This window comes from Electrophorus electricus, chromosome 8, assembly GCF_041902795.1.
Source record: "Electrophorus electricus isolate QZ-2024a chromosome 8, ASM4190279v1, whole genome shotgun sequence".
NCBI classification, from domain to species: Eukaryota; Metazoa; Chordata; class Actinopteri; order Gymnotiformes; family Gymnotidae; genus Electrophorus; species Electrophorus electricus.
The window spans coordinates 32,227,501-32,253,549 of NC_137504.1; the positions used below are offsets into that span (position 1 = coordinate 32,227,501).

At 41.3% G+C, this 26,049-nt stretch overlaps 2 protein-coding genes across 3 annotated transcripts in view; one reads left to right on the forward strand and one right to left on the reverse strand.

Moving 5' to 3' along the window:
- Positions 1–15,797, reverse strand: part of gjd1a (gap junction protein delta 1a) — a 22,478-nt gene extending 6,681 nt beyond the window's left edge. Inside the window, exon 1 of the mRNA XM_027028611.3 lies at positions 14,494–15,797. Within this exon, the coding sequence (XP_026884412.1) occupies positions 14,494–14,564 (71 nt within the window). The 5' untranslated portion in view covers positions 14,565–15,797. The remainder of the gene's footprint in view (positions 1–14,493) is intronic.
- A 6,731-nt stretch (positions 15,798–22,528) lies between these two features.
- Positions 22,529–25,710, forward strand: h3f3c (H3 histone, family 3C). Of its 2 annotated transcripts, none has more exons than XM_027028612.3 (4): positions 22,529–22,677; positions 23,537–23,678; positions 23,801–23,954; positions 24,214–25,710. In XM_027028612.3, exons 2-4 carry the CDS (start codon positions 23,551–23,553, stop codon positions 24,340–24,342), a joined length of 411 nt encoding a protein of 136 aa, XP_026884413.1. In that variant the 5' UTR covers positions 22,529–22,677; positions 23,537–23,550; the 3' UTR covers positions 24,343–25,710. The 2 variants fall into 2 exon arrangements, with proteins under 2 accessions (XP_026884413.1, XP_026884414.1); XM_027028613.3 differs by having other exon boundaries at positions 22,567–22,677; positions 23,510–23,678.
- Positions 25,711–26,049: the final 339 nt, after the last annotated feature.

Consider the following 26,049-nt stretch of genomic DNA (forward strand, 5'->3'; position numbering starts at 1 on the left):
GTTGATGGTCTCACTCTGCACGACTCAGAGACGATATTCCTGTTCTATGCACATGATCTGGTTCTGCTGCGTCCTACTGAGCAGGGCCTACAGCAGAACGTGGACCTGCTGAAGAAGTACTGCCCGACCTGGGCCCCTGACCCTGGTAGTGAACATAAACAAAACAAAAGTTATGATATGTCAAAAAGGATCAAGATATCAGAGAGACAAACATACATTTATGTAATGAATTATGCGTCCACCTATAATTATTTAGGCATCAAAAATAGCTCATCAGGAAATTTTAACCAATTTCTAAAACCAATTTTTAACCAACCAGAGTGAATAAACTCAAAGAAAAAGGACACCGAGCTATCTACACCATAAAAAGACAAATATACATGATAATAATAAATAATATATTTGAATTCATTATTGAACCCATTTCCCTGTATGGCAGAGAAGTATGCAGTCTGCTCATAAATCAAGAATTGTGTCGTTGCATGCTGAGTTTTGTAAACAAATCCTAAAAGTTCACAACTACACCAGAACTAATGCACACAGGGCCGAATTAGGCCAATATCCATTTATTATTAAGATACAAAAAAGGGCAGTCAAATTCTGGAAACATTTAAAAAATCGCAACCCTCACTCATACCATTGTAAAGCTTAGCAATACCCAGAGTTGTGCAAGGAAAAGAGGCAGCTGATCCACAGGCAGCAGTCCTCTCTAACACATTTATAACTCACAGGCTCAGGATCATATTAAATCCACCGACCTCAAAAGAATGAACCCAATTACAAGTAAAATGCAATGTTATCTGGCCATAAAAAGATACTGTGGCAGACTACTTGACCACAGTGACTGATGAAAAACTGAGAATCTCCTTGATGAAGCAAAGACGCAGTGAAGAGTGCCTGGCTATAGAGACCAGCAGACACTAGCAGACACCAGCAGATCTTGAGTTTACCAACATTGCAAAGAAAACAATACCAAAAACAGAGGTGCACTTTCAAACAGAACATTCAGAAATATTCAGAACTGAGTGCACCTGCTCTGAGAACACAAGCAGTGCTGACACTAACAGCACAATACGTCCTCGTCTACCACCGTAAAAGACAGCGTCAGTGTTTGGAGATACACATACACACTTTCATAAACACATTCACAGAAAAACAAACAAACAAGCAAAAAAAAACACAGTGTCACTGTAACACAGCCTATAGATTTGTCTGATGCCTTCTGCTTTTTTCTCCAACTGTACTGTACTAACAAGTTTAAGATTTAAGATTTAATCTGCAAAAAAGAGTTTAAAATGTCAATAAAGTACCTTGAACTGAAATTGAATTGAATTGAACTGACAGAGAGGGAAGGAGGGGAAGAGAGAAAGAGAGATAGACGGAGACTAACAGAGAGCTAGAGACAGATGGAACGATAGAGTATGCTAAGAGAGTGAGAGCAGACAGACAAAGTGTGACAAAGTGTGCGGGTGCACGATGTGTGGGTGTGTGTGTGTGCAGGAGTCTTAAAATTCAGATTTTAAATATAAATAGCAGAGCCACAGCAGGCTCTGTGTGTGTGTGTGTGTGTGTGTGTGTGTGTGTGTGTGTGTGTGTGTGTGTGTGAGAGAGAGAGAGAGAGAGAGAGAGAGAGAGAGAGAGAGAGAGAGAGAGTATGTGTGTTTTTGTCCGTATGTTGTACATTTCTCCCTAAGTTATATAGTCAAACTATAGTGTGGTGACATGTTAATAGGTGTCTAGATGATTTCATAAGAGTTTGAACAGCTAGCTTGTGTGTGTGTGTGTGTGTGTGTGTGTGTGTGTGTGTGTTTGTGTGTGTGTGTGTGTGTGTGTGTGTGTGTGTGTGTGTGTGTGTGTGTGTGTGTGTGTGAGTGTGTTTGTCTGAGCAGCAGTGCAGACTACGCAAGGCTGGCTCTCTTTGTCTGAAGCAATTTCTGCATACAAACATAACATAAACACACACTCTCTCTCTCTCTACCACACTTTCATTCATCCACACAGAAGGTCACACACATTTTTATTCACAAAAACACTACAACACCCAGTCTCAATTTATACAAAAACATCAATCAGAGTTCACTTACATTCTCAAGGCAACACAGTCACCCACACACACACAAATCAGTCTTGGATCCCGCTTAGTAGTAGCAGTAGTGAATCAGGAGTGTCTGATGGTTGTTGTTTCCTGCTCTCTCTTTCCATTCTCAGCCAGTAGCCTGTCTCTTGATAGAATGTTCGTGCACAGAGAGAGCAGTCTGTGTGGTATATTGATACATATATTACTGAATCAAAAATAACTGGACCCTTCAAACCATAACCTTTAAGGAGGGTTTTTTTTTTTTTTACCTCTTTAACTCTTTAACCACACACACACAAACTGTCTCTCTTGCCCTGTTTTAAATGGGTCAGGCCAGTCTCTAAGGTTTTAGAAGTAGTTGTAAAAATCTGCTTTTCTAAAAGTATTAGGCAGTGGTGGGGACAGGCAACAGCATGCTGAGCTCAATAATGCCACACCTCACTGATACCCTGTCCTCTCCCTCTCTCTCTCTCTCCCTCTCTCTTTCTCTCCCTCTCTATCTCCCTCTCTATTCCTCTCTCTCTCCCTCTCTCTCCCTCTCTCACTCTCCCTCTCTCTCTCTCTCTCTCTGTCTCACTCCCTCTCTCTCTCTCCAGGTTTAGTACACTTCAGTTCAGTGGTTACTTCACTAACATGCTTTTTATTCAACATTGTCTATGTAATTCATTAAAAAGTGACAATGACAATAAAGATAATAAAACACTGTAAAAAAAAAAGATTGATATTTATTAGTCGCACTACACCCCCTCAATGAAATATCCTTTCATACATCTGTCTATCATAAAGGCAAGGTGAGTGCATCTTAACACCTGATCTGAGACCCACATTACTCACTGTGAATGTAATCATTTCTGCGCATATGTTCAGTATCAAGACTGCACCCAGACCTGCTGCTCCATGTTCAAGTCTCTCAGTGCAAAGGCTGCAGCTTGCTGTGCTTTCTTTGGCAATTTAGCTATAAATGCCTCACAGTTTGCCCTTCATGAACAAGAGAAGTCTCTGTAGGACAAAGCTCAGATGAGTCCTTTCTGATGTTCAGAGCTGCCTTTTCCCTAAGGTGTTCTTACTCATTCTCTGTTCTATTTGTCTCTTCAAACATTTACACACACACACTCACACACACACACACACACACACACAGACACACAGACACACAAATTTGTTTTAGAAAGTTGCTGTACTGGCTTCAAATATAAGCATGCTCATCACTGCTTTGTCCCAAATGCATTTGTCCACTTGCACTGTGTGTGTGTGTGTGTGTGTGTGTGTGTGTGTGTGTGTGTGTGTGTGTGTGTGTGTGTGTGTGTGTGTGTGTGTGTGTGCATGTGGGTAGGTGTGTGTGTGTGTGTGGGTGTGTGTGTGGGTTGGTGGGTGGGTGTGTTTGCACTCATAGTTTAATGAACATGGACTCTTAGCAGGACAAACTTAAGCAGCCAGATTGTTACTGTGGTATGTGATATTGTATGGTGGTATGTGGAATCAATATCTTTCTAGAATATTCTAGGTTCCTCAAAGATGGATGTGTTCAGGAGATTTGAAAGGTTAAGCTAATAACGTGTGTTCCATATGTCTTCCAGTGTTTGTTACATATGGTACTGTATGTGTTTTAGGGATGGTAACTGGAGCCATTGGGAAAGTATTAATTGAAGTATAAACTGAAGTATAAATTGAATTGTAAATTAAAGTGTAAATTGAACTGCTTGTTGAGGTGGAACAGAGGTGGAACAGTGAGTGGTAAGGAGGTGGACGCATGTGCAGAGAAGAGCGAGATTTATTAGGGGCAAATCCTGAGTCATAGTCGTTGGAGTAGTCCAGGGTCATAGAGCCAATACGGAGATTACGGGGATTATAAACAAACAAACAAAGCCAAACAAGGGAAGCAGGCTATAACATAGGCTAGGAAACATGAAGGCTAGTATAACAAAACATAAACAAAGGCTTTGAAACACAGATGGGCTGCATCCACCATGCATCCACCAAACACAAAAACAGCAAAAACACGACTCAGACTCAGACAGGGTATAAATCCATGAATTTAACAAGGTATAAATGAGAGACAGGTGTAGGCAATCAAATAAGGGGTGGAGAAAATGAAACTATGGCATGGAACTAAAATACACAAGACAGGGAAAACATGGAACATGGAAGCTGGGAGGGACTAACCACGAGAAGAGGAGACTGAATTGGCTGCTCCTTTCTTATTTATGAAAATTCTGGAGGTAAAATAAGACTGAATCTCTGATCTCTGTGATTATAATTTTTCTTCACCAGTATAAGTCTGACAATATGGTGAATTCAAGCAGTTTTTATAAAATGTGTCCTTCAGAAAAACTCATATTAAGATTTTGACAGGTCTTTAATGTCTATAATGCATCTACAACCAGTCTATAATGTCTATACTGCATCTATAACTAGTTTATAATGTCTATAATGCATCTATAACCAGTCTTTATATTCATTAGGATAAATGGCGTCATCTTATTGCTTTTCATCAAAAATGACCTTTTCCTCTTGTTATATTAAGTGATTCGTTTTCCTTATCTATATTAAGTGATTCCCGCTCTAGTACAGTATGGAATTTATCTTGTTGTTACTGCCATATTGCACTATGTTTCTGAATGACATTATCACCACTGCACCGTGCTGTGAAGAATGTGGGCCAGTGGTTATTACCGTAGTGGGGGGTGGGGGGTGGAGGTGATCTGAGATCAGACCCCTGTCACAGCCATGGGGATCAGAAGCTTCTGGATCAGAGGTCTCTGAAAATCCAGCAGCATAGGCCTTGACTAATGTTGTGTGTGTGTGTGTGTGTGTGTGTGTGTGTGTGTGTGTGTGTGTGCATAAGAGCACTATCTATATGTACTTTGGATATATTGTCACACTGTAGCATGTTTTACTCTTACAGTTTGTGAAATAAATTCATTTGACCTATTTGTATGATTTAGATACTGAGTTGCTTCTGTTTGCCTGGAGCACACACCCACACCCTCACAAACACACACATTACTAACATGATCCTTGGTGTGCGTGCGTGCATGTGTGTGTATGTGTGTGCGTGTGTGTGTGGGTGTGTGTGTGTGTGGTTGTTGTCTCTACCCAGAGCAGTGTGCTATGACACAGATTTTCTATCCTGAATGGCTCAAACTGCTGCGATGATGCGATGGCCTGAAAATAAAGCCAGAGTCTCCCACTCTCTCTCTCTCTCGCTCTCTCTCTCTCCCTCTCTCTCTCTCTCTCTCTCTCATCCAGTTCCTCCAACAGGTCTTTATTATAACACTGATACATTACTAGCTGTATATTCTGGCACTTTGGAAATATGGTGAATAACTGTTACAACTTGTTGCGAATTGAAGTTTCTATCTCTCCCTGTGGGCTGCGCTCAGGATATTGAAACCCAGCATACCCAGAGGAAACACAGATCAGTCACCATGCTCATGGAATGCAATAATAAAAAATAATGGTTAGATTCATGAAAGAGAATATTTGCATGTGGTGACTATAATGGTGGCATTTGCTTGTACTCACTAGTTGCTTTGAACACCATAGACCACAGGTATTCAAATCACTGTCCTGTAGGTCCAGGCCCTACAGATTGCCCATCCTCCCTTTATCTATGAGTCAGGTGTGATGACAAAGTGGTCATCAAGTTGCATTAATAATCAGCTTCAGGAGATTACAGAATCCTGAACAGGATTCCAGGTCCAGATCTGAGTATGTCTGCCATAGACCAGACTTATGCCTCACTGACCAAATGAATAGAGGCCCTTTTGTCATTTACAAATTTAGTCCAAATTTGAGCAAGCGTTTACATTCCAATGCCATTCTCTACTTATTAAACCTGTGTAACCCTCTTGCTCAGCTGTGCTTCTATGGTACCTTGTTATACACCTACGCTCACTGTTGTCCACCAGGATCGAAATTCAATCATTACATATATTTGAAACCCATATAAGTCCATATAGCTCCTACATACTGGCTCCTAAGGTGGGATAAAATGCAGACAGTACATACACTTTCAAGAAGCTAACAGGTGTACATAAATATTTTGACTTACAAAATGTGAGTGCAAAATACTCTGCCATCTCGCTTGTGAAAGTCTGTGTGTATTACTTACATTTACCTGACACTTTTATCCAAAGAGTCTTACAATTATGAGGGAGTACAACTTGAGCAATTGAGGGTTAAGGGCCTTACTACTCAAGGGCACAACAGTAGTAGTGATGGGGCTTAAACCAGCAACCATTTGATTACATGTCAAGTATCTTAACCACTGAGCTACCACTGCCCTCTACTTGTGCACTTGTAACAGCAACAGACAGACCTTTGTAACAGGTCTTTGTAGTATGTTGTTCTTTGTTCACAGCGCACACCAAACCTCTTGAATCAGATTTATCTTCCAAAACTGTTCCAAACAGCCATGATCCTTCTGTAGCATCAGCAGCAATGACAGTGTTCCCTGGACTTGGGTCTCTCTTGCATTAGTGGCAAGTATTAGCTGAGCTACCTCTCCAAAAGAGATTTGCCAATATACTTTGTACCTGTTTCTATCTGCTTTATGTATCGGTCTCTCAGCAAAGAGTCCAGGAGGCAAGACTGTCTTTCCTTTCAATAACAAAATGTGAGTTGGTGTAAGAGGCTCCAATTCATTTAGATCATCTGAAGCAGCTGTGATTGGCCTGTTATTTTAGATTGAGAAGTTGCTGGAGGACTGAAGTTCCTGGTTACTCCATTGCGCATCAATGATTTCTGAATATTCCTATGATTCATGTGCAGAGATTCTCTCAGTTCTCATTCTACTCCTTTAAAATTAGTACCATTATCTGATCTTAAACTCATCACTTGTTCTCGTCAACAGACGAACCTCCATATAGCATTTCTACAGGAATCTGTGTCCAAAGTATATGCAACTTCAAGATGTACATCTCTTGTCAAACAAGTGAAAATAACTGTATCTTTTAGACAGACTCTTCCCTCTTTTCACTTCAACTGACACATAATAACCCATATAGAAATTGCTCTTGACTGTGTTGACAAAATCTGCTTAAAAGTAAGACTGATTGGCATCAGTAGTTTTTCACACTGTGCTGAAAATGAATGAGGTTATATTTACATAGCACATTTCAAAGAACCCAAGGTCACATTACAATCAACACACATACAGCTTTTATGTCCAGTCACACACGGATGAACAGATACACAGACATTCTATATTGCACTAGATTTTTTTCTGTCACCTTTAGGCCACCCCAGAAAACACAGTACCTCAACATGTCTTTCTGAGACCTTGACTTGATTGTACATAGCCTGAAGCTCAGGTACAAATGCTACTAGTTCTAGTGTGAACATAGCGAGGACTCCAATAAGAGAACTTGTGAGTTGAGAATTCAGTGATGTTCCTTTGTCCATAGTTCCACAGTCAAATGCAACTCTCATCTTGTCGATTTTGAACAACCGTAGGGTGAGGAATGTACTAGATGTTTCCTTTAGATAGACACAGCTGCTTGGGAAGCACTCTCTCTGCATATCCTTGCTCATTCATTATTAAGAAGAATAACATTATGAAGTTTCTCATTTTTTTTCCAAATTTCCTTTCAACAATGCAAGTGATTGTTTGGTATGATGGTACTGTTTTTTTGAAAGGAAGGTCAAGACAGTAATGTCCACTTTTCAATGCATCTGAACTGGTCATGGTATTCAGAAACTGAATTTCTTCTGTTGACATGGATGCTGATTCTGGACATCACATGTAAGTCTTAGTTATGGTCCTTGATCATCAAATCTTTAAACTTGGCAACAGAAACATTATTCATAATTGCCATCACAAGCTTCATTAAATATACAGTCTTTGCCAACTCAAAGAGAACCATTGAGAGCGAACTCTATTTTGGTATTTATTGCATAGGACCTGTCACCCTGCTTATTAATTAACTCTCATAGTTCCATGATTTTATGTGCCTTCGTTTCAAAGAGTAGATCAATAGCAGAGTCAAAATTCTGGATGTTAATTCAATACAATTCCAGCTCTTTTTCCTTGCAAGTTTAATAGGCAAGCAAGATTGTCAGTGTTGCTGAGCCTGCGCATGTTTGGACCACCTTATTGGATTTTTGGATTTTCACCTTGACTGAGACAATAGGAAAGACACAGTCTTCTTCGTGACTGGCCCCAACATGGCTACATGTTAGTGCAGAGGCAGCATCACTCGGAAGATATACCAACTTGATCCTAGAGTATGTTTCTCATATTTGACAGCATTTCTTTCCTATATGACCTTTGGTCTGATACATTGCATCACCCCCCGAGGGGAAGAGAAGAAGCTTGAAAGTCTCTTCCCCTTTTATTGCTGTCCAGTTCTGTGCCTTGTCCACATTGGCTGAAGCAATTTTCATTTCATTTCCAAAATGTTTTAAAAGATTCTTTTTTCTTTCATAGCTTTGTTGTGGAGAAAGGTGTTAGCAGCTTCCTTTGTTTGCAGTTTCCTTTGTTTGACTTTTGGTGTACTGTTCGAGAAAGTATACGCAGTCAATAAAGTCAGCTGTGTCCTTCTCTGTCCCATTTTCAAATAACTCAGTGGAGGCATGGTATTGCATTGGATCTCCATGACAAATATCACAAATTTCTCTTGGTAGAAGAGCAGATCTAAAAAAATTCTGTTGAACCAGCAAAGAAGTGATTTCATTTTGCATTTGCATGATAGCAGTGACTTTATTTTGTCCACCATAACACAAGACTTGCCACTGCACAGTAGTACTCCTTTCTGCAGGATACATGATCACCAGTGACCCTGTAATGAAACTAATCATAAATGAGCCTGTGATGAAACTGATCACAAATTATTCTGTGATGTACTGATTATATTCCAGATATGGGTGTTTTTTCTAGACAAACTATTATAATTGCAACATCTCCATCAACAACATTCTGTTCATTGTCCATTGCTTGAGGGACTTGGGCAGGTGAATTGAGATCGAGCGCTGAAGTTTGAGATTTTGTCAAAGTTTTGCTCTTTGCCTTTTCAAACCCTGACTCCATACCATCTGGTACCATTTCCAGTACACCATTAAAACCCAACAGCACTCTACCAATTAAAAAAAAAATTATATATTGTACAGCCCTACATGTCACTTACAATTAAAACCATAAAAAAAAAAGAAATCATTCACTCTTTCTTAACCTGAACTCGAGACTAGCCTTCTAGAAGATTGTGCAGTATCTTCTTCAAATAAACTAAAATTCACTTCTCACCACCACAGGATATAAGCTAACTGTCGACTAAGAATATGTTTGGCATATCACAAATAGTGTGCCTCCTTCTTTTAAATACAATATCCTGCTTTTCACACTACAGCCCACATATTACATATAATACAGTTTGATTTAAGAACAGCTGCAAAATTCTTGCATGCTAGCCCTTGGAAGAAAGAAAATATGAAAATATAAGAACCAGTACTAAAATTAGGACCTCAGGTTGTGCAGCTTCCCACTCTGCTCTGGATCTGTGTCGGCTCAACATGATACCTTCCTCATTTCCGTTTCTCCTTCTTTTTCTTTTAAAGAAGGTTTCATTCAGACCACTGAAACGTAGGCCTACAACTGGCTAATATAATGATCATAAAAGAAAATAATATATTCTACAAATGTAATTGATTTTAATTCCATTCTGCTAAGTGATTATAATAACTAGGAATCTGTAAACTATATATAAAAAGAAATTAAAAGTCATTCTATTACAGTGACTCTTCTTAAAATTACAAAACAGCCATTATACTGACACCTAGTGGCCTGGATGTATCACAGTACTAAATGTACTAAATCTATTTTAAACATAGCCACTTATATGTGGGGACCCACTTAATTCGAAGACTACAAAGAAATCTTATTCTTCATCTAATATGAGCTACACTTTATATAAAAAAATGTAAAAATAAATAAATAAATAAACACTCATGAATATAGTTTTCTAGGTATGTGTGTATGCATGCATGCAAGCATGGAACACCTGAATGCTTCTAAATTTTACTCTGACATCATTCTCTGAAAAAACATCTAAAGAGCAACTTCTCACGTTCTTCCTCTGCTACGAAGATGGATGCATTTCAGTTTGACGAAATATTACTGCGTCAGTCTGTGCAAGATTTATAAGACACACACACGGCAAAGTATTGATTACAGTGTTATGACTGCTCAAAACTACATTAGCCAGCAGATATGCTGTTGATTAAAACAAACAGTTATCTATTACAGACTACTATACAATACACCACACACTTAAGCCTGCACAAACAAATATAATTACATGCACAAGAGGACTACATTTACCTGGTGCTTTTATCCAAAGTGACTTACAATTATTACTGAACACAACTTGAGCAATTGAGGGTTAAGGTGGCAAGTGGCAACTTGACAGTGGTGGGGCTTGAGCCAGCAACCTTCCAATTACAAGTCAAGTACCTTAACCACCAAGATACCATGGCCCTATTTCTAGTACATAAGGCTGAGTTGATTAGAGACCACAGACACATACAGAGAGAGAGAGAGAGAGAGAGAGAGAGAGAGAGGCAAATAACAGCTTATATTGTACTTTGCTGTTACTAACACACACACACACACACACACACACACACACACACACACACACACACACACACACACACACACACAATCACTTCCAAAGAGTAGAAGCTGTATATCTGTGCTAATAAACATTAATGTCAGTGTCTTTGAGCTCTTTCAGAACACTGAACAATCACAGACCTGTCTTTCATTAGTTTAATTCATTCTGCTGCTCTGCCAGTATCATCTCTGCCTCACGGGCCTAATCTTACACACATACATACAGCAATGCTACGCGGTAAGGCAGCCTTCTGGGAAGACGTCACAAAAAATATTTAAACATATTTTATTTAAAAAAGTCAGATAAAATACATCAACCTATTCCTACAAGCTACTATACATATTCTTGGTTACTATAGGACACATTTCTACCTGAAAGTGGAACGTATCAAAACTCTTTAAATGTCACTGTCTATTTATGTGTAACTTAGCCAGAAAGAAAACAGTTGTGCACATCATTTCTTTAAGAGGAACTATGAGAGGCACAATTGGGCAACAGCTAACTGTGGAGTTCATGCAGCTTTATTTTGTCAACTGTAGTTTGGGCACTGGTGAGCTGTTCATGTGTAATGGGAGGGTATGCAGAAGTGGTACACACACACACACACACACACACACACACACACACACACACACACACACACACACACACACACACACACACACACACACACACACTTATATACACACCCAAACACAGTTTAGACCACATCTAAAGAATATTGTAATCTAATCAGTGTGCATGTATAATCGGTGTGCATCTACATGTTCTGGCTATACAGTCTACATCTATCTGCATGTGCTTTTGTGCAGGTTAGTACTGATGACTGTGTTACATCATGCCAGTGAACTGCTGAGCTTCACAAGCTGCCCCACCTGCACTTGCTACGCATACTGGCATGTGCGTTTCCCCTTCCCAGAGTCCTCAGCATCAGCTGCAGGGCTGCAGAGGTGACTTACACGCTCTGAAAACACCACTGCTCTGTTCCCGCTTCTTCCCTGACAGTCCTGAAAATGGCAGCTGATCCTTCTCACCATGTTTCTGAACTACTTGATCATATTTTACGGGATGCTGGTTGCCTGTGCCAAATGGGATTATGCTCTTCCTGAGCACAGTTGGGATTGATTTATTAATGTATTTATTATTTTGTTAATTGGCTAGTTAACTGCCTTCTACTAATGCTTTCTTAACAGTGATGTATTTTTCTACAGAGTATTGCACCAGACCTTTTACTGACAACATCTAGTGGATGACTCATGGCTACTGAAAGCTGGTTTGTAGAATATGAAACAGTCGAAATGAAAGGAGCAATCAGTATCACTGAAAGGCAAAGAATATGGACACATTGATTTCTGGTATGCTTTGATTAGGAGTTGGATGCTTGTCATATGACATCAGAAAATAAGCACCAATGTCTCCACAGTAATTCATAATAATTCTAAAAGAGTATGTGCAAAAATGTCCATATACAGAAAAAGGGTTTAGAAGTATAAAATTATATTAAATGTTTTTTTCAGAATTTAAATTATAAGTTTTAACATAATTTTTAAAGCACATTTTACTGTATCCTTCCAGTGCATCAAATCATCTGCAATCATGACCAACCCTTCAACCAGTCACAAGTTGCATAGGTTATTTTAATCTTAACCAACGATGGCCTGCGCATAAACCTTCTCTACACGTACCCCACGAGCATAATCAAGCATAGCTTCCAGCCCCTCCCGTTGACCCTAATGAACCCCTCTAAGCGTGTTGGTTCACAGCGCGTCATGCAGACATTTCCAGTCTGTTGTGGATCTGCTCTCTACACCCTGTGGCTTGAGAATTATGGGGCTTTTGTAGTGGATTGGGCCAGGGCTCCGTCTTGATGCTGAGTGTGGGTAGATCCCAGATCACTGAATTGTAATTATGGTGTCATTACTTTGTCATTCTGCTATATTGCTAAATAGAAGATGACATCAATTTAGCACACAGAACACTTACAACAGTGTTATCTCTCTCTGTCTCTCTCAGTCTCTCTCACACACTCTCTCTCTCTCTCTCTATATATATATATATATATATAGAGAGAGAGAGAGAGAGAGAGAGAGAGAGAGAGAGAGAGAGAGAGAGAGAGAAAGACAAAGAAAGTTAGAGAGAGCTCTCTAACTTTCTTTCTCTGTCTTTCTCTCTCTCTCTGTCACTCTTTGTCTCTCTCAATCTCTGTCTCTGTCTTTGCTTTTCTTTGTCCCCCGGCCCCCCGCCCCTCTCTCTCTCTCTCTCTCTCTCTCTCTCTCTCTTGCTCTCTCTCTCTTTCTTGCTCTCTCTCTCTTTCTTGCAAAACAAAACAACACTATAAATCTGCAACTATGCTACCTGTGTTTGTATATAAAAACGCCTACGCCAGTGTTTGGATATTTGATGCACACACACGGTGTTAGGGAAAGTACACCATGTCCTTGGACTACCTGAAGTTCAGGTTAATGAGTTTAACAGGGGATGATGCTTCCTCAGATTTCAGAAATTCACAGGTGCCTATACACACACTCACACACACATACACACTCATACACACACACTGATACTCACATATCATCATACTCATGCACACTCTCTTACACACACATACACAGTCATACTCATATAATATATTTATGTCTGTCTGTCTTTCTGTCTGTGTAGCTGTTGCATGAGCATTTTGCCCCAAAGTATCAAAACCAGTAAACTTAGTATTACAAAACCCTAAGTAAATTTTGTGTATGTGCACATTATTCCCTTTAATCAATCCTTCCATTAAAACAGCCCAGATTACCTCCCTCTCTCTCTCTCTCTCTCTCTCCCCCCTCTCTTCCTCTCTCCCTCTCTTCCTCTCTCTCTCTTGCTCTCTCTCTCCCCCCTCCTCTCTTCCTCTCTTCCTCTCTCCCTCTCTCTCTATCTCTCTCTCTCTCTCTCTCTCTGCTCTCACCCTTAGACCATTAAACCCTGTAATGCAGCCTATTGATTACATATAATTAATTCAAACTTAACCTAACCACTGGAACAGAGAGTAAATGTGGTTGACCAAGGAGTGGTGACTGGAGAGAGAAGACAGAAAAGAAGCGAAAGAGAGAGGGGGGGAGAGAGAGAGAGAGAGAGAGAGAGAGAGAGAGAGAGAGAGAGAGAAAAGAAGACAAAGAAAGACAAAGAAAGTCAGAGAAAGAGAAAGTGAGAGAACATTGTATAATATCTGGAAATATACATATAATACATTAATTATATATATAAAAAACATGATATAATATATTATAATTTGATGTCAGAATCCAAATGGTTGTTCATGAAAACCGTACAGATGTACCTTTGAGTGTGAAGCATCTAATGGGAATTGTGATTTACAACATCACTGTACTGTTTATATTTGGCCACCTTTACAATACAGAGACAAGCAGAACGCTGCTGGTCTCATTCATCATCTAACTCCAGCACATGGGCGCACACACACACACACACACGCACACACACCTATATGCCATCTTTTCCCAAACATACACAGACACAGAGTACACCTCCTTATATAAATCTATACAGTGGTATGGTATCTCTTCAAAAACACACATACAAAAGTACATTCACATAGACACACACACAACACTGACAAATACCTAACATGTAATACATTTTTGTACGTGTATAAGTATATATGGTATGGGTGTGTTTCAACAGGGACACACGGATGTATTTATGTGCATTTGCATCTGTGTGTGTGTGTGTGTGTGTGTGTGTGTGTGTGTGTGTGTGTGTGTGTGTGTGTGTGTGTGTGTGTGTGTGTGAGGACACACTGCTCACCGGCCGATCATAGTAGAGTGCTGCTGAACAGCAGCCTCGAGCAGTCTCTCTAGTATGGTCCACTCGCCCATGTTAGCCCTCCGCCCGTCTCTCTCGCACCCACTCTTGTATGCCTCCGTGCCGTCTCCCAGCACCACCGACCCCGTCCGCTGGGGTCACCACCTCTGACCCTGGACTGGCTCCCCTAGCAAAAGGCCCAGCACCCTCCGCACTGATTTCTCTTCAGGACCACCGTGCAATGTGTGTGTGTGTGTGTGTGTGTGTGTGTGTGTGTGTGGCGGTGGTGGGGGGGGTAGCTCCTTGTTGCAAGGATGAGTTAGCGTAGCTTCTGCAGAAGGGAAAACTGATGATGGCAGAGCTTAAAGTCTGACAACCATCCTCACTCTTACACACACGCTCTGACCGTCTCTCTCTCACACATCCACACACCCTGCTTCTCTTTCTTGGGGACACACACACACTCTGCTTCTCTTTATGTCTTTTTGTCACACACACACAGCCTCTCTAAAGAGTGTGAGCCTACGTCCTTGTTCTGTTTCCTTGTTCCTATTTTCTTTCTCTTTTTCTCTCTGTCTCTCCCTATCACTCTCTCTATATTTCTCTCTCTCTCAGGTCATCCACTGTTGCCTGTTTTTGCACTGTGCTAATCTTCACACTTCCCTGATGCACATACAGTCGCATACACTGCCACACGCTGACACATACACACACCTCCCACAATAGCGCTGCACCTCTCTGACCCTTCCTTTACCTGCACATGAACAAACACCGGCTCACAACCACACACACACACTCTCACGACCGCAACCAGTCACACAGTCACTGCAGAGCCTCTGTCTCTCCATGAGTCTCCATAAACACATTTATACACACACTTTCACACACACCACATGACACATGCTTCAAGGCACTCGATCGCCCTCTGGATCTCATGGCACTGCTTACACACACACACAAACGCACACGGCTGACAGAGGTCGAGTAAGCAGCAGCAGTGGCCGCAGCAGCAAGTTGCGGTGGGTTGCCGCGGTTACGTCCGGATGTACAATGCGGCTCTGAACATGTCTCCTGTAGCGTGCTCTTCTCCTCTCCTCTTCTCCCTCTCTCCCGCTCTCCTTCTCTGTCCTCTTCTGTCGGCGTGTGAGTTCGTGTGCTGGCACCTTCCTCCTCTTCTTCCTCTTCGCAGCTCCTCCTCTCTCACAGTCTGCCTCCACGCGTGCTCTCCCTCTCTCTCTCTCGCTCTCTCTCCCTCGCTCACTCTGCTGTTACACTCCGTAAGCATACCACCCTCTCCGTCTCAGACTGATGCTTCCCCTCCCCTCAATCATTTCCCATCTCTCTCTCCCTCCATCTCTCTCTCCCTCCATCTCTCTCTCTCTCTCTCTCTCTCTCTCTCTCTCTCTCTGACTGTGTGTGGCTCGTGTGTGTATAGTTTGCAGGGGGTGGGGGTGGGGGGCAGGGGTTGTATTGCTGACTGTTTTCCTGATGCTGCAGCTGCAAACACATTTATTGCTGGAATTGTATTGTATGCATTAATCTCTCTCAAGCACACACACACACACACACACACACACAATCCTCACTCTCTCTCCTCCTCTCTCTCTTTCATCATCACATACAGAGTAATGTAGATTCTCATCCATCACTTTTTTACTGTTTTTGCACATTCTCTCTCTCCCTCTTTCATTCTCTCTATATTTTCTCAGCTTGTCCCTGACAAGCGGATTATAGGGAGAATCACGATTCTGCTCTGCCTGCTCTCTCTCTCTCTCTCTCTCTCTTTTCCTCTCCTCTTCCCCCAGCCTCTTTTCCTTTATTCAGCATTTTTTCTGCCTTATGATCTTGTCCTCGTCTGCGGTTTTACGTTCTATTTTTTACCCATCTCCCCCCTCCGCTCGTTTATGATATTGAACGTTGCATTTGGTTGATTGATATTCCTGAGGCAATACCCCCCCCCCCCATATCACCACCATGTCCATCTGACCTGCCCTCTCTACCACATGACAGGGTTGCCAGATGTTTGAGAAAGAGAGTGGGTACAAGGGCTGAAAGACAATGAGGTCTAAAGCCAAACAGCTGATATAAATGCACAGGTTGAGTTGATGTCTTTTGTTTCTGTCTCTCTGCTGATGTGGGTTTCGGTGTCATGGTAACATGGGTAATGTAATTACATTAGTCCTGTACCAAACAGCAGGTTTGGGAGAACAGCACACACACTCCCACACACATACATGCACGTGCACACACACACACACACACACACACACACACACACACAAGCACTGTTGTTCTGCATGAGGGACACTGCTGAGAAATAGTTAATTACAAGGCACCATAGTCATTTTCACATGGCATTTTGGGTAAGGGCATGGTGACTCTGGCCATGTCAGGTACTTCTGTGCTTTTAATGATCCCTTGTTTAACACACAGTACACACACACAAACACACAAAGATTAAAATGTTTGATCCTTTGAGAAAACAGGTGTACAGAGTCAAGACTCAAAATGTGAGAATTATAAGTAAGATGCAGGTAATCTGGATTTGCCGTTTTGTGGGACGTGTCATGGAACGCTCCCCTCTCACTGTCACGTGGTACAGCCCGCCGCATGCAGCGGGAATTCATTGTTTGTCTCGTTTGTAACCACACCCATGTTTACCACACACCTTCACCTGAATTAGTCTTATGTTGTCTGTATTTAAACCGCTGTAGATTTGCGCTTAGTTGTTGGTCATCGCCACTGTTCATGTTACCTTGTTTGTGCCATTGTTCAGCATCAGTGTTAGTGTTCACCGTTGATGTTATGTGTGAGTACCACCGTTATATGTTAATAAATGTTTGTCAAAGTCGAGGGAGTCTGTGCGCCCTGCTCCACACAGGACACAGGTGTGTTACTCGTGACCTGGGGCATTAGGAACACACAGACACCCACACATACAATTCATCTCTCATATAATTACAAACAAATGGAAGAACTTAACCACAAGCTCACACAACTTTACATACACAAACACAAATCTATCACATGTACACACAGTACAAACTATTAAGATTTTAGATGTCCTGGAGTAAGGGCACACACACGCACACACACTAAATGTACTAGTATCTAGTGATAACTATTAGCTCTTAGCCTCATGAGTAGTGCACATAGATGACCTACATAGTTCTCCGAAGGGACATCGTGAAGCTCATGGAAAATCGATCCTGTACCAAACCAGGACCTTCTGCATTAGTGTTTGATCAAGCATCTACACACACACACACACACATACATACTTCCACATCCTCTAGCTGCTGGCTTGGTTGGTGTGGAATGGGATGTTGTAGTCATGAGAGGTTGTAATCTGGGTTTACTATAGTCTCTGCTTTTCCCCTGCTGGGATCCCAGATCAGGCCAGCAGTAAAAACAGGGGCACCTGTAGACAGGACGGGACTTTAAAAGGGATTGGAGGGTTCTAATTTAGCACAAGAACATGATTTCATGATGATTTTGATTCATTTATTATGTTTTTATATTTTTATACTAAACATAGTTTAGTAGTTATTTTGAAGCAGGGTGTCACAGTAGGGCCCCGGTCTCAGACTTGTTTGGACTTTTAAAATAGACTTGTTTGTTTATTAGTTTACTTGTTTGTTGAGCTGCCCTCCACCCCTCAGTCCTCATCCACCCCAGGATTGGAGACGTGTTCTCATGTTAACCCACAAACACTGTCATTTACAGTGCAGGAAAAATCAATGGTGCTCTGAGATTAGGTGTGGCAATATTTTTTGTTTGGTTAGTTTTAATTCTATTGAACTACAGGGGTAGGTGAGTACAGGAGTATGGGATTATGGGGTTGCAGGGTTATGTGAGTATGGAGTTACTGAGATATGAGGTTAAAGGGGCACGTTGGTATCATGTACAAAAGCATGGGATATGAGAGTATGGTGGTACAAGGTTATGGGGGCATGGGGTTATGGGCATACAAGGTTACAAAGGTACTGAGGTTACAGAAAAAGTGCTCTGTTTGCTACTCCATGTACTCCATGTGCACCTCATGGAAGGTGTTGGCAGTCCAGCAGTGTCTGCTTAGCAAAGCTAATTCACCATAGCACTCACTTATAGCTATTTCAGTCATATTTAACGACTTATGCTTATAAGCAGAACATCAGAGTTCCTGAAGCACTGTTAATATTCTAGGCATATGTTAAGGAACCAGTACCACCATTACATGACCCAGTTGCCTGTTAGAATAACTGGATAGGACGGGATCAGTACTCAGTAAACTTTCTTATTTGACTTTTATATTTGTAATTTGCATATGCACCAAGTTTAGCCTCACCAACACCCAGCCACTCACACCCACCCACCCACACACACACACACACACACACACACACACACACACACACACACAGACGCATGCACGCACACACACACACACACACACACACACACACACACACACATACATCCATTTTATAAGGTTCACGACATCACAGATTCTCTTCCATTTGTTTAGATACAAATAAATGTTGCATATGAAATAATTGGGTCATAATAGACAGTGATCTCCAATGGCAAAGGTATCCTTGTTTTTTGTTTAATGAAGTCACTCACACAGAAAACACCCAGGAAAACCTCAACCCAGCAATCAGAAATAGAAACATACATCCATGGTTGGAATATAACAAAACACAAAAACAAGCATTCTGGGTATTGAGGCTTTGCTATTTCCTTGTTGTCGATAGCAGGGGGCACTGTTTAAGGCAGGGGGGCTGCATGACAACGCTCCATTTGACTACTACAAGAGGCTGACACAGTGTCAACAATGCAGCTCTTCAGTGAATGTTAAAATGCTGCACTTGCATTATCAGACTTTAAATGTTGCTGTATGCAGAGAAAATATGCCACGTTGTGCATCGGAAAAAACTCAAACCATTTCAACTTTTGCTGCAAAGGAGGCACGTCAACCAGTGAAAAAGGAGGATGGGCAAGCGCAAGCAGAAATCCGATGAAAATTCGAGAGGAGGAGAGAATAATCAGTGCTCTGTTGTGAAATAACAGCATGAATTTCTTAGCATCATTCTCTCCACGGCTCCATGTATGGTTATCATCAACAAAAGGTCCTTGCGATGGTCCATATTTATGCCAGATGGTTAGTGGATTTAGTAAAACCCCCATGTTTATCCATGTTCTGCTCAATTTCCAACTGTAAAACTCCACCCCTGTCCCTACCTCTGTACATATCTGTCCCCACCTCTGTGTATATGCCTCCCAGATGGATATGTATCTGCATCTGCTGCTCCATGCGTAGTGTGCCCCATGGCTGAGGGGGCATATGGATGGTATCTGTATTCCCACAGAGACTCACCCTGCTATGCCACCTGACTGAGCTTTCCGAACCAGCGCCACTGGGTCTGAGGAAGAGAACAGAGAGGACACACAGACTCTTAATCAAGCAAGCACTCATATGTATGTGTACACACACAGACCCTAATTCAGTTTTACAGAATGAACACAGTTCTAGATACGTATGTAACTGTATGTAACAGTATATAAGTTACATTCTAAATTGTTGCCTTGTCACACACGAACTTTGAATTTTGTCAAAGCAATCTTTGTTTGAATTGTGTTGTAGACCCTTTAGGCTCTGTAGACATCTGTACAGTATACATATTACGGAGAACCAAGCTACCAATTCTTAGAATGAGTAAAAGTTAACAAAGAAATAGACCTACTCCAGGTTACCTTATATTGTCTACACAGCATTGTAGTTCAGTGAAGAGATTGCTATAAACAGAGCATAGTGCACCCAAGATGTGCTGTGGAAAACAGTGGTAGTTTTACCGTTTTTCTGTATTCAACAACTTTGGCTAGAGCGATGGCTATGAGACTGGTATGAACGTGAGATATTTGCCTTTGACCTTGGCACTGGGCATTAGAAAAAACATCAGGACCTGCTGCAACACCACCCCCTACTGTCTGAGGTCCAACTCCATGCACATACCATGCACATATTGTATGTCCTAATCGCCGCATAGGTGCTGTTCGAAAAGACTTCCTAAATGAGACCATAAATAAGTAACACATTGGCTATGGGAAACACAAACAGGCCTTATGGTTAGAGTCTTTCAGCTCTAATTAACCAGACTGGTCCTGTTTTAAAGCCCCATGGCCAGGAACTGTATAAAGTAATCAATATCCTATGACGGACTCTTGCTAATGGCCTCCTAAGTTCTGTTACAAGTGAGTAAAGCCCATGCATATTCACTCCAGTAAGTGAATAAAGGCCATAGAAATTCTAAATAAGTTATAGGCCTACTGATCAAGATTTAAGTAGGCCCTAAGTAATTTATTTCAGTAATGATAAATAAATATAGGATAACTGATAATTGACCATGATTAGCAGTTTCAGGCACAGAGCTGAGATTTAATTAAATAGTCAGATAGGTAATTGTATTTTCACGTCTTGGACAGTGTAGACCAGTTGTGGGGGTGGGTGGTACAGAGGACTCCTATACTTTCTTCCGCAGTAACATTAGGCTTCAACTAAACGGACTGGGATTCGTTTGTTAAAGAAGACTGAGTGCCCTCTGGTGTTTAAAATATGTATTGCACGTAAATACAGTGGGCGGAGGGATAAGGAGAACGATGATGTAAGATGATGAGGTTACAGAGAGTTCGCCTAAATTTAATCTCTAATCATAAAATTGAAACAATTAGATATAGCTTTTATCATTTAAATTTTAGACTATTTTACACTCTGTTATACTAAATCAACGTTGAATGAATGAAGAGTTTTGATGCAAATGACTTCTGTCAACTCTTTGTAGTGGCAGCTGTGTAATTGTGATTTGGCAATACATTAATCTGTTACACAAGCACCATGTTGCCTTGGCCTATTGTCCCACAGTGAGGTTGCATAGTTCTTAAACACCTTCGCTAAAACTAACAGGAAAATGACACTGCTTTGACATTCTCAGAAACCTGCTTAACCATGTTTCTAGACATACACGTTCAGAGATAGCAGTCCCTCACCCCCTTTTTCTCTTTAAATAATTCGTCATATCAAAAAATAAATAAACAAACAAACTACCAGCCAGCATTAAATTGAAATTACCGCATGACAGGCTGTAGAACTACGTACAATTATTTACATATTCGTTACTTTAAAAAAAAATACAGAGAGAAAGGCTTCCATCTTTGGACAACAGCTAGGGGGATTTGAGAGAGAGAGAGAGAGAGAGAGAGAGAGAGAGAGAGAGAGAGAGAGAGAGAGAGAGAGAGAGAGACCCCACTTCATCCACACTGAAGCTAAACTCAATGTGAACACAAAATCTATGGTCAGAATCATTATGGCCTGCTTTGAACTACACGTCTAGATCTTTCACATATTGGCCTAGTTCGGTCGTTTGTCGATTAAAAAATGTTACAACTGATTAATATAGCACAAATGTATTCACACTAAGAATTTGAGAAATGTCACTGTATAATTAAATGAACAGCTAGCCAATACTGGAACAAAATCATTAGTCTACCTTTTTTAGTCCTGTGACTAAACCTAGCCGTCACTGAAAAGCGACTCATCGTATAGCCTACATATCAACCCCCGCATTCTTTAAATATAGCAGGCTACTAAATTTACAACTGCTCACTTCGACCTAATTAAACACATTGGTAATTAGTGAGTCTGTTCTAGCAGAATATCGTCACTGAATTTACGAAAGTAAATGAAATGGGAAGACAGCTGAACGCTTAATTCTACCGAATGGGATCAAACCGTGGAGGACATTTCTACCACCATAACATGGGGGCATATATGTGGATTTTTCCTCACTTAAACCGAATGACCTCCGCTGAAAGTGTGAAAACACAGACAAAAAGGAAAACAAAACCGCTTAAACCCGTGGCAGCGGAAACTACCATTTAAAAAATCGACCAGATATTTTATCATTCGCGTAAAAAAAATCGCTGTGAGGGGAAAAAAGTCCCACATCTGACAACACAAAAATAACATGTGCAAGTAAATTTCATGTTTACAATTAATTCAGGTGCATTCTGGGAGAGAAGTGATTGACGTGGCGGCCATTTTGGCGCTGGCCGCTCCGTTGCCATTGTGTGCGAGATAGTAAATACTGACAGTGCCAGGCGGGCTCTGCACATACTTCGCTGCGCGAAATAAAAACACGTTCACCAAAGGTAAGTGTCCCGACGCCTCGCCATTTTTTTAAGTAAAACACTTTTTTCCACCGCTTTGTCAAACTTTTAGATGAAAATGTTTTATCCTGAGTCAGAAATCAGAGGTTTTTCATCGTCTGAAAATGAGAAAACCGATGGCGAGACGCGAGAGAAGATAGGCTCTCATTTTCGTGTCGTTGGAGGCAGAAAATCCGTCCCACTTTTACGTGCATTTTACTTCGGTAATACGGTGTAAATTCGCGGCGGAAAATGCTTATAATCGGCTACTCGGTTGCTCAAGAATGTCTACTTTGATGATGCAAAATTCTTATGCCGGTTCGCGTGGCAGATTTTGAATTTTATTTCAAAGTTTACGTCCTCCTCTTCCCTTCAATATACGGTCTTACTACAGTTGCTGTTCGAATTGCGGCCATAATCTTGCGGTTTAGGGCGGGACCAAAAGACACAGATCCGCCCCCACGGCTAGCAGAATAGACTGCGACTGGCTCAAGACGAGAGCTCCTGACGTTCAATTGGTTTTGGGGGCACTTATATTATGCATAGACCCATGATTGGCTCAAAGGTATTATCGACCAGCGGTGATTGGTTAGTTTTATTTACGGGTTGTAGTTTTGTGTGAGGAAGCTGGCTGAAATAGCATTTGGGCCAGAATGTGATTATCGGTTATCTGTACCAGCGCGAAAGTTTTTATGGCTTTGTAATGATTTACCTTTTATTTAATCACGTTGTCTGAGTTCCCTGTGGACAAGTTATTGGATTTTAATAGCTATATAGCTGTTGTATTTTACTTTTGAAAATATATAACTCTCTTAATCTTTTGTCTGTTTGAAAGTGACACATTGAAGTTTAACCCTCCCAGGTGACTGAGTAACTATGGCCCGTACCAAGCAAACCGCCCGTAAATCGACAGGAGGTAAGGCTCCTCGCAAGCAGCTGGCCACTAAAGCTGCGCGGAAGAGTGCGCCCTCTACTGGAGGAGTGAAGAAACCTCATCGCTACAGGTATCATGCAGAGCAAGGCAAAATGTTCTAACATGCTCACACACATAAACATTGGAGGTGATAATCTTTCACACAAACAAAACTCTACACGTGGTAATAAAGATTGCTGTATGTGTGTCCAGGCCCGGAACCGTGGCTCTGCGTGAAATCCGTCGGTACCAGAAGTCCACTGAGCTGCTTATCCGTAAGCTGCCATTTCAGCGCTTGGTGAGAGAAATCGCCCAGGACTTTAAAACGGATCTGCGTTTCCAGAGTGCAGCTATCGGAGCTCTGCAGGTGCGTGTGCACGCACATGCATGTATTAAGACTGATCTGTTGTGTTCCTATAATTACCTATTAAAGCTGCAAACCTTTTCACACTGAATTTTTAGCCGTTAGAGTTCATGTGCATTATTGTAATTACAAAAAATGTTTTTTTATACCACTAGTAAATACTACTTTTTCAGCTTTTATAGAAAATGTCATAACATATGATGAACATCTGGTTGTTGCCAAAGCATTGTGTTCTGACGTGTGTGTGTGCGTGTGTGTGTAGGAGGCCAGTGAGGCGTACCTGGTGGGTCTTTTTGAGGACACCAACCTGTGTGCCATCCATGCCAAGCGCGTCACCATCATGCCCAAAGACATCCAGCTGGCGCGCCGCATTCGTGGGGAGCGTGCTTAAACCCCACCCCTTCCTCCTCCCTCCCACTTTTTGCATTTTCTCTCTCTCTCTCTCACTCTCTCCATCTCTCCCCCCCCCACTCATCTCCTCCCTCTTTCTTGGTAGAGTTTAGAATATCAGCGACGGGGAGGCCAGTGTGTTTCAGTCTTCTAGTGCTGTCTCACTGACGCGTAGGGTACCTGTATGTGCATGTAACAGATGCTGCTGATCACACACACGCACACACACACACACACACGTGCGTGCACACACACACACGCACACAATTGGAGCATAAACGAGGTCCACCCTTGCCCAGCTTGGGGTCTTTCATTTTTATACACTCACACACACACACACAGCTGTTGAGAGCAGGAGAGCAGATGGGTGGCATCTGGGGTAAGTCTGCTTAAGGGGAGCGGTAACTTCCACAGCAGGGTGCTACTATAACTGCCCTAGACCACCCTTACCCAGAACCCTCTCAGTTCCATGGCCCTGTCCTCATCCAATCCCTTCCACATGTACCTACCATTGCCTGTCCGGGCCCCTCCCTTGTCTCTCCCTCTGTTGGCGGAGTTGTGTGTGTGTCCACGAGCACGTCACTTTTTGAGGTTTGTTTTTGTTTGTTTTTGTTTTTTGTTCCGTGTGTGTGTGCGTGCGTGCGTGCATGTGCGTGTGTGTGTGAGTGGGTGGGTGATGTGATCAGCAAAGCAGAATTGTATTCAACTGCAGACCAGCATCTATTGGTTAAAAAGTTGTTAATTATAATATTGATGATTACTATTGTTGATATGGTGTCCTTTTGTTTTCTATGACGCATACATATGACTTGTTTTACCACTGTTAGGGGAAAAGGCAAACCTACAAAAAAATTTGAATGAGGTCATTTTGTTCTCTTTATTATTATTATTATTATTATTATTATTATTATTAGCATTATTATTAGTATTATTATTACTTGTCTGTGATTGCCGATCTTGCTCCTCCTGTTATAAATTCAGGCAGCCACAGGGGGGCGTTCTAAACCAGCCTCTCATTCAGTCTCACTGTTCCCCAGAGGAGAAAAAGAAGAGAAAGGAAGAAAAGGGTTTCTTTCTTTCTCTTTCTCTTCTGTCTTTTCTCCCTCCTTCCTTCTCTCCTTCCTCATTGCCTCTTTTCTCCCTTTCTTTTCCACAGGTCGGCATTTTGTCACAAATTGTAGCAAAAAAAATCACATTTAGTTGGAATGTTTCACCCTTTGTGTGAACCTCTACTCCGGTCGCTCTCGTGTAATGCACACAGTATAACCTCATGTTTCTGTTTATTTTTCTTATTCAGAAATTTAAATAAGCTGATCTTTGTATTTTCCAAATTTCTCATACTATGGTGGTAATAAATAGATGTTACACATTTTTGTCCTTTTCAACTGTTTCTCACACACAGTTTTGAAGTATTTACACAACAAATTGGTGGTCCCTTTACCTATGTGAAATTATATTAACTAAGAAACAGTAGAATACAAATAACTAATTATTCTTCATTCTTCTGTTAGAGACAAGAACAAAACTGAGCAAGAACTGAATGCATTACTTACACATGTATGAACAGAGCATGTACCTTAGTTTAAAGGTGATTGTTATAAGTTCTTAAAATAAATCAAACAAAAGATCCATTTGGAATCAAAGCAACAAAAACATTTTCATGTGTACCCATTTAGATCTGAGGCACAAGATATAAGCAGACTTATTT

What these genes read in the sequence shown, in the direction of transcription:
- h3f3c (XM_027028612.3), top strand. Translation starts at nt 23,551, where the DNA reads ATGGCCCGTACCAAGCAAACCGCCCGTAAATCGACAGGAGGTAAGGCT. An exon ending in AAGAAACCTCATCGCTACAG is followed by an intron (nt 23,679 to 23,800) that starts GTATCATGCAGA and finishes ATGTGTGTCCAG; the next exon opens with GCCCGGAACCGTGGCTCTGC. An exon ending in CAGCTATCGGAGCTCTGCAG is followed by an intron (nt 23,955 to 24,213) that starts GTGCGTGTGCAC and finishes GTGTGTGTGTAG; the next exon opens with GAGGCCAGTGAGGCGTACCT.